Genomic DNA, 17,617 nt, shown 5'->3' on the forward strand with positions numbered 1-17,617 from the left:
AAAGACCAATTTTCAACCAACAAGCTGAGGCCATTGTGGGCTTGTTTCCAGCTTATTTAGGGCCCATTTCAGCTGCCTAACTTAGTGGCTATTTGGGTGAATTGCTGCATCAACGGGCTAAAAGAGCAAGGGGTAGACCAAAAGGACATGGGTGGAAGTAGTAAGAAATGATCTAAGCAACAATAATTTAACAAATGGATATGACATTAAACAGAATGGACTGGAAAAACAGAGCTCATGTAGCTGGCCCCATATAGTTGGGATAAGGCTTTTGATGATGATGATGACATAAGTTTCTCAGTTACCTATCAGATGCGACAAAGGTCTTGTGAATCCAAAGTGGTCTGAAAAAAAAAAAAATAATGACCATTCTAACAATAGGGTATCAGTGGACAGAGTTTCAGTGTAGTCATTTTAATATCTGGTCAATTTTAGACTTTTATTTAGTTTATTTAATTATAGTGTGATTGGAAGTGGGTAGTCAGAGCTGCTTTAAGAGTTGAAATCAGTATTTTTATGCTTTTGTGGGATATCTATTAGTTTGTCATAATTATGAAGAAACCTAGAGTTGTTCCTGGTTAACTCTTGAGCTGAATTTAGAGTCTATTAGAGATTCAACCCATTTGACTCTACAAATGTGGTCATTGGTTGGAAGTTTAGGTGCAATAACTTTTAAATAGAAATTTGTAAGACTTCATTTGATATAACAGTTAGTGAATTACTGAATTGGAGTGTCTTTGAACTTACTCCAAGTATCTCTCTCTCTCTTCTATAATGATTTTCTATCTTTCTCCAACCCTTTTTCTATCAGTTTGCTCTTCCCCCTAGTACAGTGACCATCATTCTCCATTCTTTATATTTGACTTTCTTAATTTCTTGATATTCCTCATTTCTGAAATCTTCATTTCATATTACTACCATACAGCTGCCAGCCAACTGTATTTCATCTTTGATCTTTAATTCTTAAATCTTGACCATATTATTCTACTTTCACCACTTCACCATCAAGCTATGTGATGGCAATGATGAGTGATGTTACTGTTACCATTTCATAATTTCAAATAGGTGATATGCTACCACCCTCAGCTCACAGAAACACGGTTCAAAATTTTAAGCACCAAAAGAAACATGAACTCTATAACAGGCCAGAGCTGTCATTTGGTTTTACGCTGTATAGTCTACTAGTGATACCATACTAATTCAGTTCATTTCAAAATAGTTGGTTCCCTTCAAATGCACAAAACCTATGCATTTCATAGCATCAACAATGTAGAGAATTAGACTTGTAAAAAAACAGTAGATCAATCAGAAAAATAAAACTAAACCCAAAGGGCTAACCTGACAGGAAATGCAATTTGTGATAAGCCGTTTAACATAATCTGCGACAGAAAATCTTCTCTCTTCTGAAGCTTGATTGGGCTGGATACAAGAAATCAGTTCTGCAGTTCTTTCTTCAGCTTTGGACCATCTCTCTGGGTCAAGAGCTTGAGTGACAGAAGCCGCTTCATTTGGCAAGAGGCCATTAGGCAATAGGCCACTTGGCTGTGACCAGCCCTCATGATCGCCCATGCAAAACTAACCCGTGGTTAACAGGTGCTGTCTTAGACGCCTCCCTCTTATAATAGAGAGGGAGAGAGCACGAGGGAGGTCAACGGAATGTGATGAAGAAACTAGAAAGGGCTCGCAAACAGGCTACTTCTTCAAAGATTTGATTTTCAATGTTGCAAGGCAAACTGCTCTATCCAATCTTCGAGGAAAAACCAATGCTTACAGTTCTCTTAGTTTAGAATTTACTAGTGAAATTCTTTTGACAGTGAAAACAACTCTCCGGCGACCTCAGAAACTCAATATGCAAACCTGCCAATGTTATTTGGTTAAAAGCAGAAGTTATAAGGTCAGAAGCTACAATGCTTTAATATTTGTGCACACGAGAGTCGAGAGAGGGAAATCAAAGGCAAATGTCCCGATAAAAGCTTGCTACTGGAACTGTTCTCTTCAACAACCAGAAAATGGATACAACAAAAAAGGGCAGAATGAGAACAAGAATTATAATCAAACTTTGCAACCAATTCCTGGCTTAATAAAGCACGTTTTTGCAACCAACAGTGGCCCTATTACAGTAGCCAGAACCAAACACAGCAGCGTTCCTCTATTTTTCTTCGGTGGCGCCACAGAAGAAAGAGGAAAACAAAATACACAGAACCAATGAACAAAAACCCTAGAGATGAAACAGAAATCCCAAAAGTAAATATGATCAGAGCCTCGGCGATGACAAATTCATGCTTATCCGAACAACCCAATCATCCCAAGATTATCAAACCCCTGGCAAAAATAATTACTCCAAATGTTCAGGAAAAAGCCCAAAAAAAGAACAAAAAAAAAGGAGGGTAAATAAGTTGATTTTGACCAGAACAACCCCAAACACAATAATACTTCAATGTTGACGAATTGTACCAGAAGCAACAAGCTCGGATCAGAGGATATTCGAGAATAGAGTCCAATCAACAGCCATTAACCTTATATTTTAGAAAGAATTAAATGTCCCAAAGAAATAAGAAATTTGAGATAACCTATAGGATAGTGTGCCTGGCCGTTCGAAGATTAAAGTTGCAGACAATTTGAAACTTCCTGCAATGAGATTCAGGCGACAGATCCGTTCGGGTAGGGTTTGAATGAACTTCTTATATGTGAGAGGGGTTTTTGAAGATAACGAGAAGGTTAGGGAGAGAGAAGCTGTAGAAAATGGAAGGGAGAAAAATAAAATAGCGAGCGAAAGAGAAGAAATTGGAATTTCTTTTTCTTTTTAATGATTAATTCGAGAAGAAATTGGAATTTTTTTTTCTTTTTAATGATTAATTCGAGAAGAAATTAGGGAGCTGAAACAAAGAGAAGCAAAAATAATGAAAACCATAGAAAGACGAAAGGAACAGAGTTTGGGTGAAAATAATGTCGCAGTTAGATTAGAATCTAATTGCTTGATAATTCAGAGATAGCACAAGATGATAGGGGAGATTCCAATCCTAGCATTTGAGTCTCAGATAATAATGTGTACAAAATCACTGTATTCCATCATGCTCGTTACGGTACAACTTATTTGTCTTACAGGTTACAAGGTATATTCATGGACCAATTTTCTTTTTCCTTCATATTTTTAGTGATGGCAGCAAATGGACCAATCAACAAGAAATTTGAAAGTTGTTCTTCAGCAACTTGGGCCGGTTAGTCCATATGGATCGGGTTGAAGATCGGATTAGAGTTTTGAGTTGAAAATATCAATGTTTTCAAACCGTTGTTGATTCGGATGGTCGGATCATTTGAACTGGAACTCTCCAAGGAACCAGTCCCTCGCCAAAAACCATTGACTCAAATGGTTTAACAGTTTAGTCGTTCCATCTACACAACAGTTCGCAATTTATTACTTAGGACAAAACAAGAATGAAAAGAATTTCATAACTTCATATCTCTTAGATCTGAAATCTAATAGAGAGAGATCAGTCGAGAGATACGTGTGAGAAAGAGATCTAAGAGATCTCAGCTTAGAGATTTGGGAGAGCAATCTAGATGAGAGATATTCGAGAGAAAGAGTGAGATCTTAGAGAAATCTCATACTATTGTCATTGCCACTAGACCTGTTCATGGGCCGGCCTGGCCCCCGGACGGGCTTGAGCATGTATTTTAGCCAGCGGGCTTGACTTCGGGCCTAAAAGCCCGAGCATTTTACGAGGCTGGGCTCGGGGTTTATTAAAAAAGCCCGGCCCGACTTTTGTATAAGTTAAACCCTAACCCTAAATATTAACCCCTCTCTTATCACTCATCTCTTTCTCTTAGCCGAACGAACTCCCTTCTCAGTCACAACCTCACATAGCCAAACATTCTCAGGAAGACAAAACCGACGCAACCAATGAACTCCGACGATGACTAGTATGTTCTCTCTCTCTCTCTCTCTTTTCATTGTTCGGTTGTTCCTCTTCTCATTTCTCCTTCTCACTCTCAGAATCTTAGCTCAGTTCATTTATCAGACGCGAACTCAGGCACCAACGGCGAGTTCTTTTGTTCTATTCCTTTCTTATTGTTTGGTCGGCGGCGAACACAAACATAGGCACCGATCTATCTTTTTGTTAGGTTAGGCTTTGGGCTTGGGCCCGGGCTTTGGGCTTTTTATTAGGGCCAGGCTCGGGCCCAAGTTGTAGGCCTATTGGTCGGGCCAGGCTCGGGCTCGGGCATAACAAAATCTTGTTTATGATGAGTAAAAGCCCGGCCCGATTCGGCCCATGAACAGGTATATTTGCCACCGTTGTTGTTGTAGTTCACCACCATCGTTGCTGTTGTAGATCGCCATCGCCGCTATAGGTCCTCCTCCTCCTCTTTCTTCTTCTTCTCTCAGTCTTATTTCTTTTCTAAACTCTCTCATCCAACAGCTTCTCAAATCTCTCCCATTCTCAAACCTTCTTTTTCATGATATTTATGTGTACCCTAATATTCCAATCTAATGGGTAAGATGGCATATCACATATTAAAATGTTTAAACTGTTTGACTTGGACAATCAACTACAGACCCAAAAATTGGTGGCCAAAGCGGTTCCATTTCCAAGTTGGTTTTTAAAACCTTTGAAAATATCAATAGGGGATTAAGGTCTTGGGGACCTAATTCAACCTAACCAGTATAGTTCATATAGGTTGGGTTTGGATTAGGCTTTGAATTGAAAATATCAATAGGGTATTGAGGCTTCTCATCCATATTTATTTGAGTTAAATACTTGAACTACTCCAATAGTTTAGCTAATAGACAAGAAGTTACCCTAATGTTTGCATAATCACTTAATGTACTCTCTAAATTTTTTGACAATGGACAAAATCCTCCCCAACTGTTAGTGCACCATTACAATCCATTCTCATGTGATATCATGTAATTTATATATTTTTTCTTAATTCCAAAACTACCTTTTTGCAATCAACTTTTCCCTTTACTATTCTTTAAATTTTAAAGACAAAACCCAAAAGCTCCGGCTTCAACTCCCACTCCTCTTTAATTGCCTCACCCATACCTAGCGCATCTCCCATGACCCAATGCCTCCAAGAGGCAGGAGAATGCAATTAAAAATAAATAAATTAAAAATTAAGAAAAAAAAGAGTAAAGAGCATCAACACTAGTTTGTTGGAGTTCAAGCTACCAAAATAATAATAACTCCTACAAACTAGAATAACTTGGTCCATATTATGGATTCTTCCATATTTCTTATGAGAATCTGCAAGACCATGATCCGTTGGCTCTTCAAGGGACTCATTCTCTAGCTTCTTTCTCAACTTTCTTCTCATTCTTGGTTAATAATCTAAACCCATCTTCCATTGGTGGTGGATTTGCCTTTCTAATCTCATCGGATGATGAGAAGATCGGCAACGCAGGTGGGGTTTCTTGGCCTAGTTGGAAGGAGCTCCACGTATGGGTTCATTGTCATTGAATTTGACACGCTGATGGACGTGGAGTTCAAGGACATTAACGGGAATCATGTTGGCATGGATCCAAATAGCTTGGTTTCTTTTTAGGTGGGCAATTGGGTATAGTCAATGTAGAACTAAAGAGCGGAGATCTCGTGAATGCTTGGATTGATTATGATGGGTTCACTCACTTGTTTAATGTCTTGACTCTCTGTTTCTTACTCAAATCTTTGGCCAACCAATCCCCTTTTGCCATTCACTCTTAACTTGGATTGGTTGGTGAACGATTTCATTTTCGTGGGTTTCTCTGGTTCGACTCGACGGAGTATTGAGATTCACAACATCAAATGGTGGAAAACAATTGGGTAGAGCAGCTCTCCTTCTTTACAGTGGGTCTCTGATGACCTAGTAAACGCTGAATAGAAAACACATTGGAGTTGTTAAAGGAGAAGGAAAGGTAACGTCTGAATAGAAAAACAACATTTCCGGTCACCTTCTCCTTCTCCTATACGTCGAAAATCTCATCGGGATCACACCTTCAACAGCATCTCCATTCGACCCTAATAACCTAAGTTAAACTAAAGGACTTCTTTAACACTTTACTTAACAGAAGGGCAACATGGTCATTTTATTTTTCCATCAATTTTTAACAGTTTTGTCCATTGTCAAAAACTATAGGGATACTTTAAGTGAATATGGAAATAGTAGGATAAGTTCTTGTCTATTTGCTAAACCATATGGGTAGTTTAAGTATTTAACCCTTTATTTATTTACATATATCAACAATTTCAATTTAGTATAACATGAATTTAGTATTCTTAAAACATTTTGTCATTTTATATATAATAATGTTAGGATTCATGAATTTTAATCCACTAATATGAGGTCAGAAAATAAAAATAAAAACATTGTAACAAAACAAAGCAAAGAAATTGGACCCAATCCCAAGCTTGAACAAAAAAAAAAAAAAAGAAATGGATTTGGAGTGGGGGTTTAACAACTTGGGTTGGATTAAGGTTTGCCTCAATTCAACCTAATTAAGCTTAACTTGCACCCCTAGAGAGAATTATAATGCAACCAATAGATAAGCTTAATTTTATTTGATTATTCTATTCTATTTTATTTTATTTTCATCACCTCATTTTATAAGGGAAAAAATCCTATTCTATCCTTCCTGGCCACTCATGGGCTTTTTTTTCCTTCCTAAATGAAGCCAAAAGGATGTATGAATTCAACCCATCAATGACCAACTCATAAACCACCAATCCACGTAAGGCCTAAGACTCACCTTACATAGACTCACCGATCCTTGTTTGCGTCTCATTAAATGACTTACTTGGGTAAATGCACTTACCTAGGCAAGTGTTTATCGGAAAACACTTAACTAGATAAGAGCACCTACCACTCCACCAGTGTTCTTTTATTCCTTGGGTAAAGGTGTACAATGACTGATTTATCTAAAAATAGTGACATTGAAATGATAATGTTGTCTCACTACATATTAGCAATTTTTGGCATGCATGGTTAAGTAATTTACCCAAGTCTAAAGAGATTATTACTTTCCCATGTAAATGAGCTGCTTGGGAGTTGTTTGTCTCCATAAAACCCACTAATACTGGAAAATGAAAGTAGTTTTTTTTTCTTTATCATGGGACTTACCAATATACATGCCCCTACTTTACGAAAAACAAACGAGGCCTTGAAATGGAGGCCTAGAGGGTAAAAGGTAACCTATGGTCAAATCTACTAAGAGATCATGTGAATAGTCCAAACTTACGAGTTAAAGTGGTGCATCAATCCTCTATGACAAATGTTAGATAGTGTATGCCCTTAGCTCTGATCAGATTGATGTACAGATAAATTTATTGTAAATGACTAAAAGTACATTATTATGTTGATATTGATATGTTTATGTGAAATTACCCCTTAAATTGGACACTTATGAGACTCACGTTAGTTTAAAATGTTCACTGCCATTGGATAGATTTGGGGAGTTTATCATGCAAAGGTTGACATTGATATGCTGCCAAAGAAGTTGGGGCAGCTTGTCTCAGCTGCTAGGGTTAGACCCAAAGCGCATACAGTGTGTGTTTGGTTGAAACACTGAACCTAGACCATTTTTCAGTTATGCCCTAGACCCTAGAGATTGATGGGCAAAACTGGAAAGTTACACATAACCCCTAAACTTAATTATGGTGCTGCACTAGGTGTTGGATTGGGTTGTCTTTGATATGCAAATCAGTGAGATCCATCGAGGGTCAAAATCTGAGTGTGTTAGGGCAGTCTAAGAATTCATCTGAGTGGGTGATCATAGTGATAGGATCGACCCCTTTGTCGGACAAAGTGAATGATAAGGCTTACACTATCTCTAATGAAAACATGAACTACCGACAGTGGATTTCAACTATATTTGAGATTTAATATATATATATATATATATTAATGTTTTATAAAAAAATGTTTGCAAAAAGGGTTTTAATTCTCGGGATCCATCCGAGCAGAGAGTGTGAAACTGTACCTTGCAGCCAGAGGAGAGGTCCTTCCCCGTCGGTTAGTGTTTGATCATTATGGGCCGAGAGGTTAAGTTAAGAAACCATTATAGGGTTACCTGATGGGCTTTATCTTACTTAAGTCCATTATCCTTGGGTCTTCATAGGATGACTTAATTCAATGATCATTTAAGTGTAAATGTTGGGCCCATTTTGAGCCCATAGTGATATACTCAGAGGTTTACTGCGTTTAGCAGTAGATTCAACCAATCTTTTTCATAGAGGCTGGGCCGAACCCATGTGGACTTATGTGAGGTCGTTATGGGGTCCTACGCCATACAAATTAGGCCTAAGTTGGCCATGCAACACCCTTGGATCATGAGCCTTATAGCACCCATCCTCTTATGAGGATAAGGCTTATCTCTTAAAAGAGTCCATATCCAAATTAGATTTGTATAATCTCCTAATTTGATTAGGAGAAGTGCTCCATAAAGAGATAAAAGAAGAAGAGGGCGAACTAGATTAGGACACCTCTTTTCTTTTTTTTGTCTCCCAATAAACCATAGTTTGACCATAGCTATTTTGGAACTGATAGGGATCAGTTTTCTTCTGTTTTTTGAAGAAAAATCCAAAGGAATTTCGTGCTCACCTTCCCCAATTCGATCCAAACAGTTGGATTGCAGTTTTGTTGAACCGGCTTCAGGAATATACTATGCCATCTTCAGTGGAGGCTGGTTTCAGGACTAATTTGGGCACCAACTTCAGGAATACCTTGGGGTCAATGTTTGTGGTATCCGTATCAGGTATACATCTCTCTCTTTGGTTGGTTTTAAATCTGATCTGATTTAGTGCAAAAATGATCCTAAAAAATGCAGTTTTTCAAAACTTAGGGAATTCGATTCCCGAAAGGATTAGGAAATTTTTGAAATTTCGCCCAACCATCTAGAATGGTTCATCCATCCATATGATGGATCCTAACTCTTTCTTCAAAAAATATATTGGACCAGTCATGATATGCCATGACAATCTAAGCCCCAATTCATAATTGAATACTTCTTTGCCCACCCATTGGCCTTTTCTCATTTATAAATGAAGCCAAAAGGATGGTTTAAATGCATCACATCAATGGCCAGCCCATAACCCACTAATCCATGTAAGGCTTAAGACTTGCCTTACATATAAAATTTTTCTTGGAGTGGAGGCCTAGAGGGGGAAAGGTAACCTATTAAGTTTGTTTAGAGATCATGTGAATGGTCAAAACCCACTAACATAAGTGGTGCACCAATCCTCTATGAAAAAACATATTGGGATCAATCACAATATGCCATGACAGCCTAAGCCCCAATTCATACCTAGGTCCTTCCCTGACCATCCATTTACTTTTTTTTTCTCCTTCATAAATGAAGCCAAAAGGACAATCTAAATGTATCCCATAAATGACCAACTAATAATTCACTAATTCATGTAAGGCCTAAGACTCACACTACATAGGATTTTCTCCCAAGTGTAGAGGCCTAGAGGGGAAAAGGTAACTTATGTTGGAGTCTATTGAGAGACCATGTAAGTGGTCCAAATTCACCAATAGAAGTGGTGCACCAATCCTCCATGAACAATATATTGGACTAATCACGATACGCAATGACAACCTAAGCCCTAATTTATACAAACCAAGGAGATGTGTAGTGCATCAAGATTGGTCTAACATTATACGTGGAACTACAAATGTTTTATTGAACACCTAAGTAATGTTATTCTTAGGGGTGCAATTTGGGCCAGGTTTAAGTGGAGATCAAGGTTGGGCTAAGTTTGGTTCGCTTATCTACCTCCTTTTGCCTTTTAGGCCTCATTCATTTTTAGATGAGTCATTTATCTAGGTAAATGCACTTACATGGGGTCACAAGTAGGTGCATCTACACATGTTCTTTTGATCATAAATTTTACCTTAGTCATAGCCCGATGGTTCTTACTAACAACTATATAGCCGTTTTAGGGGGTTTAAATGCTAAAAATACTCCACAATAGTTATAAATAGTTATTTTGGAGGGGTATTTGTGTATTTTGCCAAAGGGTTACACAAAATGACTTAAATGTCCTCAACAACTACAAAAAGTTAATTCAAGGGATCATTTCAAGTAAAGCGATAAATGAACTTTACAAATGATCAAAACATCCCTCCCAACAACTATACAAAACTAGTTTATGAGGATATTTTGGCCAATTTAATTATTTTCAACCCCTATAAATACCATAACCCTTATCCAATTTCATCACAACAACAATCAATCTCTCATACCTTCGATTTTTTTTAATTACAACAAGATTGAGGCTTGTAGCTTAATCAAGTATTTCACCTTTCAAGTTAAAGTTGTGAATTTGGGAGGTTTAAAAGCTATGCATTCAAGTTGAAATACTGAAACAACGAACCAAAGGTGGACTTTAAAGTGTAATTACCGAGTTAGTTATAATTTTTTATAAATTTTATATTTCAATATTTACTAAAATGGATGGTTCTTAGATCCCCTTTACTTTGCTGGCTTTGATGAATTTCAAATCATGGTATGATAGCACCAATGTCAAGATTGCTGCTAGAACTACTGAGTAGTGAAATCAATATGAGACTGGTCCTAGTGATTCTATGGCAACAAAGAAAAAAACCAACAACTGTAAGGGATATTTAATTATCAAAGTAGTAGTGGCATTGCCATTTAAGAAAACATATTCAACAAGCTCAAAATGAGTCAACCCAAATCCAAATATCATTTATTAATTTTAATTATTACCATGAAAAAATGAGGCAAGCATCGATTAAGTATATAACACACACTAAACAACCATTTATATTTGCCAAAGATACTAGATTTGAAACTTTTGTACAAACATCAATTAATCTTGCATATAGAAAAGTATTCAGGAATATAACTAGATTGGATGTTGTAAACCTTTTTGAAACATATAAATAAAATTTAATTTATACCTCGGCAAATATTTCTTCTAAATTGCTTTTACTTCATATGTTTGGTCTCTTAGATATAATATTAATTATGTTTGTGTAACTACTCATTTTATTGGCGATACACAGGTTTTATAAAAGGATTTTAAGTTTTACAATATTAGAATTGTCATATAATGGCCTAACTATTGAAACTACTATTTTAAATACCATACATAATTATGTTATAAAAGATAAAATTTTTTAATTATTCTTGATAGTATTAATAATAACGATTTAAATACAAGTATTTTAAAATATCAATTAAAACATATTTTAGAAGGAAAATTATTTCATGTTAGAGATGATTGCCATATTTTAAATTTTTGTATACAAGATGGTTTAGACATGGTATCACACCATGTTCAATAAATTGGTAATTATATTTTATTTATGGGTAAATTTCCTAAACTACCCTAACTGCTTAGCTAATTGACAAACTGTACCCTTATTGTTTAACTATTGTCTTACACCACCCCTACTATTTATAACAATTGTCATTGCCGTTAAATTCTAACAGAAAGGATGAAAAGTCACTTTTACCCATCTACAGACAATCAATTGTAAATTTCCAACAAAAAGGTACAATCTTGACCGGCACAGCTAGGCTGCTACCTCCCAAATGATCAACTAGCTTTGACTCGTTGGTAATAACAATGAACTTCCGAACCCTCGACCATCTTCTCCGTAAGCAAAGACCCACCTTGGCCTTTGATAAGATTGAGATGTGGATCGACCTCATTGGCCCCATCAATCATAAGATCAAGAACCGAATGCTCATTGAGGTTGGAGAGATGATCCCCAACAACATTGCTTGATCTTCAATTTTCTTTGAGGTGGGTATCCTAATAATATTCTTGAGGGAACCACGTCCACATTAGTTGAAGTGGTGGAATGCCCCATTAAGTCAAAGGGGGAACTTCTTGGTCTCCAAGAGATATCTGCAACGGGATAGAGCTAGTGCCTGGTCCTTTTCTTGGCAACAAGCAAGCACTTCTTTATCTTGAAGTGCATTCCAATTTTTTATGGCAGGCACTCCAAGTACAAATATTTTCCCTTGTCATTCCAATTTTTGAATGACAGGCACTGTAGGTACACTATTTCATGGTCGCAAATGATCCATTGAATTGGATCATCATCAAACCGCTCAAAAAGAAGCACTTTTTCTTCTTTCATGTCTTTTGCGATGACATTGATTACCCTTTATGGTGGAGATGAGGCATCTGGGGTTACAGAAGTAACAAACCCATGCCCATAATCGGAATGAAATAGGATTGGTCAAGGGGAGGTTCAGGACAATACAAAAGTTGGATCTACAGCAAAGTGGAGCCTCTCGAGGTATGGTGGCTTGTGTTGTGTTGTCATTTCGGTCCATTTGTGGAAGATCATCAATCTGGTTCACTGCAAACCATGTAGCCCCAAAGTGAATTCAAAGTTACTGAATTCAAATGCTTTCTTGGAACCATGCCTAGCTTATTCAAATGCCTTCTCCCCATCTCAAGTCGACTATACTCAATGAGGTTTTAGGAAGATTTTAGAAGAGTAGAGTCCATTTTAACCTGGACTGGCATCTATGTTATCAGAGGTAGAGATGGATACGGAGATGAAAACAAAAAGGAGACAGAGGCAAATGCAAAGGTGGAGCTCGGTTTGCGAGGAGGAGGAGGAAAGGGAGAGGGAGATGGGTGAAGGGTAATATTGGGTTTTAAATAAATTATACGTCACGTGGTGTCACATGTGTATGAATTTTGACAAAACATTAACGGATGCTAACGACAGGGGTAGAATTAGTCAATTGTCAGAAACAGTATGGGTGGTTTAAGACAATAGTTAAACAGTAAGGGTATAGTTTGTCAATTAGCTAAACAATAGGGGTAGTTTAAGAAATTTTCTCTTTATATATTAGATCTTTAGGTATAAGAAAAATAATATTTAAAGAAAGTGTCATTGATATGGAAAAAAATATAAAAAAAATCGGTTAGATATCCAACATAGGTGGAAATCCACATATATTATGTTAAAAAGTACTATACTATATAGAAAAGTTTAACAAACTTTTATAATGAAAGAATGCCAAAGAATATAATAACTGATTTTGATTGGAATATGAAAGTTTGTATAAAAGAAGTTTTACAAATAAACATTTTTCTGCAAACAGATATAGGTAAACAAAAAAATTAAAAAATATATTATTTAATATGTATAATATATATGAATCTAGAATAAAAAAAAAAACAGTTTATTGCCACATGATGAACCTATTAGTAGTAGTAGTAGTAGTGTGGTAACTAAGAGATATTTTTATTTGTAAAATACATTTTTTTTAAGTTTTCTCATATATGAGGAAATTGATAATTTTGATATTTTAGCTTGGTAAAAAAGCATACAAAATAATTATCTTATGCTTGTCGCCATGGCATGTGATCTATTAACCCCTTTGGTGTCCACAAGAGCATTAGAAATCTTGTTTTAGCGTAGAAAGCAAGGTGGTAACTAAGAGGAGGAGCAGGTGATAGATGAAACATTAGAAATGTTCATATCTAAAAGATTTGTTGGAAGCAGAAGATATGTTGCAAGATAAAGGAGGACCTGACAGATCATCCAATACCACTAGAATAAGAAGATGAAAGTGGAACTTGAAATTGAAGAAAATTTTTGAGATTATTGTAAAATTTGAGATTTTCAATTTTATTTATAACTTGTAGGTTATTTGTAATTTTATTACAATTTTCCAATGGAATAGAATTTTATTACAATTTGTAATTTTATTTGGAACTTGTAGGTTATCCATATGGAATAGAATTTTAAGATTTTTTTAAATATGTTATTGTAATCTTTCAAATTTATTGTAATTTTAATTTTTTCCTTGTTTTCTCAAATTTTCTTAAAAAATATATTAGCGCCACAACCTAATCCACATTACACCTCAAATTTTTACCCATTTCTTCCTATTCTCTATCCACTCACAATCTCCTTCCTATTTGCTTTTGAAATCAATTTGCTTAACACATCAACAACAAGAGTGAATAGAAAAAGAGGGAAAGTGGATCACCTTGTCTTAGCCCCTATATGCTAGGAAGAAGTCTTTAACTACTCCATTGACAATGATGGAATAATGGTAAGAAGTAAGACAACTTTTAATGCAATTACACCATCTTTCCCCAAACCCACACTTACTTAGCACCTCTAATAGGAAATTCCAGTCCACCAAAATTGTAGGTTTTTTCAAGATCCAATTTGCAAACAAAGCCTTTTTTACCCAATCTCTTCATCTCCTCCACACATTCATTAGCTATCAAGATTTGATCTACTATTTGTCTCCCTTGTACAAAACCTTGAGCTTAACTAATTAGAGAGAGGAGTACAACTTTGACCCTCAAGGATAAGACCTTTGCCAAAATTTTGTAAATACTAGTCACCGAGTTGATTGGTTTGAAGTCCTTAGGATGCTTAGCGACAACCTTCTTGGAAACAAGAGCTAAAAAAGTAGCGTTAACTCCAGGTCTAACAACAAAATTATCTTCAAACTCCCTGAAGACCTAAAAATCATTTTTAACTATGTTCCAACAATCTTCATAAAAGGCCATCGTAAATCCATCTGGCCCAGGAGCCTTAGATCTATCCATTAAGAAAATTCTAATCTCCTCTTCCTCAAAGTTTCTTTCCAACCATCCCTTCTCCCTCTCACAAAGACTTAGCCAATCTAGACCACCCACTTCCTGAAGGGATGAAAGATCCATCATATGGATGGCCGAACCCTATAGGAAGGTTGGGGGAAATTTAAAAAGTTTCTCTCTCTCCCGTTTGAAAATCACATTCCCTATTTTAGAAAACTACATTTTCAATGATCAATCTTGAAATCAAATCGGAGTAGATCTGAAACCAAAAGGTAGGAGAGGGATATACCTGATACAGAGTAACAATAACTCCCAACGAAGGTGTTCACGCCCAAGGATAAAACCAAAGACTACTCCCACTAAATATGACACAGTGTGAGGTGGAGCAGAATCAGTAGGAAGGCTCTTCAGCAAGAACCAAATTCTTCAGCAAGAATGTGATGGAGGGCTGGTGAGCACGACTTCAAATTACCTTTTCTACCAGAAGGTAATATCAAGAACCTTTCTTGATCACTCCCACAGGTGGAGATCAAACTGATAGGGGCGGCAAGAGCAGGAAAGAGCAAAAGACAAGAACAGTCAAACTGCAGATTCATCTCTCTTTGTAATTTGCGAACTAAGTATTGTGTGTCTTGGAGGTTCTTCCTGCTCCTCTATTTATAGCCTTTAAAGAGAATATTTTCTAATCCCATTAGGAGTTTCCTAATCCAAATATTGTATTTGAATCTGAACTCTCTTTAAGAGGTAAGGATAACCCATTATCTTATCTACAGATAAAAATCAACCATCCTAATCAAATTTGGAGTTTCCTGATCCAAATCTTTATTTGGATTTGGACTATCTGAGTGGATAGGGATAATCCCTTATCCTATCTAGTAATCTAAATCCCAAAACCGCCCCTATTTAAATAATATTATTAAGCCAGTTCGAATTGGGTTTTAAGCCCATTAAGTCCATGTGCTCACTTAACATCCAAACTGCTGCCAAGTTAGCTATCCTTGTATGGCATGAGACCCAAACATTGATCTACACATCAGTTACATGGGTTCAGACCAGTCTCTGTTACAAGGCCTGGCCGAATTGACTATAGGAAACAGTGAACCCCTAAGTCCATCACCATGGGCTCTTAATGGGCCCAACATTTACACTAAATAGTCTTTAGGTCAAGCCACCTTATAAAAACCCAAGGACTATGGATAGATGCAAGATAGCCCATCAAGTATTACCCTCAACAGTCTTACACTTAACCTCTCAGCCCATAATGATCAAACACTGCATGAAAAGAGAGGACCTCTCCTTCGGCTGCAAGGTACAATGTTGCACTCTCTACTCACATGGTTTCAAAACCTTTTGCAAACATTTTGAAACCATAATATATATATACATACATACATATATATATATATATATATATATATTTATATGCAAAACAAATTTCAATAGTTAAAATCAACTACCGGTAGTTTTGGTTTCCATCAGAGAGAGTGCATTCCCGATTATTCACTTTGTCCGACAAAGGGGCTGATCCTGTCACTATGATCACCCACTCAGATGAATTCTCGGACTGTCCCAACATACCCAGGTTTTGACCCCTCTAAGGATCTCACTGATTGACATATCAAAGACAACCTAATCCGACACGTAGTGTAGTATCATAACTGAGTCTAGGGGTCAGGTGTAACATTCCAGTTTTGTCCATCTATCTCCAAGGTATAGGGCAATACTGGAATTCTGATCCGGTTCATGGTTTCAAGAAAACCCACACTGCATGTACCCCAGGTTTCACCCTGGCAATTGAGATAAGCCACCCCAACCAACTTAGCAGCACATCAGTGTCAACCTTCGCAAGATAAATCTCTCCAGATCTATCCAACGGCTGTGAAGATTCTAAACTAACACGAGTCTCATAAGTGTTCAGTTTATGGGTATTACACAGAAATACACCATAATAACATGAATCAAATTTATATTTTATTCATTTACATTAAATGTCATAATGTACATCATTTTGATTGGAGCTAAGGGCATACACTGTCTAACACTTCCACCCTACAATCAAGGGGTCTTCTCATAATTGACTTGAAATTATCTAAAAAGCAATTGGTTATCTCTTCTTGAGAAGATATTTCCTCTCCATCAATCTTAAGTTGTGATACAAAATTTTTCCTCCTTTGCCCATTGGCCATCGCATGAAAAAATTTTGTGTTCCCATTTCCTTCCTTGATCCATTTAACCCTTGATTTTTGCCTCCATGATATCTCTTCTCGCAACAAGACCTCTTCTAATTCCTTCTTTAATCTTCATCTCAACTTTCTTTCTTGTGCATTCATAGTCCTTTGGGATTCCTTCTCCAAATCTTCAATCTGAGTCAACAACGAAGATTTTAAATCCTCTATTCTCCCAAAATGGTCCATGTTCTAGACTTTTAATTTTGTTCTCAAATTTCTTAGTTTTTTATGAAATCTAACTCTTTTCCACTTCACCCCCTTAGCTCTTCACTCCATAAACCCTCAACATTTTTGACAAAGTCTGGGTAAGACAACCACATATTCTTAAATCTAAAGGATTGATGAGGGTTATTTGACTCACTTGTGAATCGAATTACATTAAAATATTCACCAAAGCACCAAGGACCTTCCCATAAACCTTGAATATTGTACAACTCCTTTCACAATTCATTCCTCTCTCTGTAATTGTTGGGCCCATACACATTGGTTAGCAGCCAAGTAAAATCACCCTCCACCATCTTGATTTCAAAGACACAGAGAAGTTACCTACTTATTCCTTAATTGCTTCTACAACATCTTCTTTCCACAAGGTGATTATACCCCCTGAATCTGCCCAAGAGGGAATTGAAACCCAACTAACCCCTCTTGACTTCCAAACACTTCTAGCCAATCTTTTGTCCAGCCCTTCTAATTTGGTCTCTTGTAACATTACAATGTCCAGCCCTTCTCTTCTAACCATTTCCTTTTTTAATCTTCTCTTCCTTGCACTTCCAGACACTTTTATCCCAACTAATCCCTCCTTTATTAAAAGGGGAAATTTTGTTTAATAATATTTTGGCAACTCACCCCATCCCTAGG

The 17,617-nt window shown here is 36.6% G+C and overlaps 1 protein-coding gene across 3 annotated transcripts in view; it reads right to left on the reverse strand.

Annotated features, from left to right (window-relative positions):
• Nucleotides 1–2,877, reverse strand: part of LOC104600345 (uncharacterized) — a 44,833-nt gene extending 41,956 nt beyond the window's left edge. For 2 of the 3 annotated variants that reach the window (XM_010263235.3, XM_010263236.3), the window contains exons 1-2: nucleotides 2,571–2,864; nucleotides 1,339–1,857 (exon numbers count right to left, since the gene is read on the reverse strand). In XM_010263235.3, coding sequence (XP_010261537.1) covers nucleotides 1,339–1,569 — 231 coding nt within the window. In that variant the 5' untranslated portion in view covers nucleotides 1,570–1,857; nucleotides 2,571–2,864. Of the gene's footprint in view, nucleotides 1–1,338; nucleotides 1,858–2,570 lie in introns of all 3 variants that reach the window. The other variant, XM_088895434.1, reaches the window with a different exon arrangement.
• Between the last annotated feature and the right edge of the window lie 14,740 nt (nucleotides 2,878–17,617).

The sequence above is a fragment of the Nelumbo nucifera genome, chromosome 1 (genome assembly GCF_055504915.1).
Source record: "Nelumbo nucifera cultivar China Antique chromosome 1, China Antique-T2T, whole genome shotgun sequence".
Lineage (NCBI taxonomy): Eukaryota > Viridiplantae > Streptophyta > Magnoliopsida > Proteales > Nelumbonaceae > Nelumbo > Nelumbo nucifera.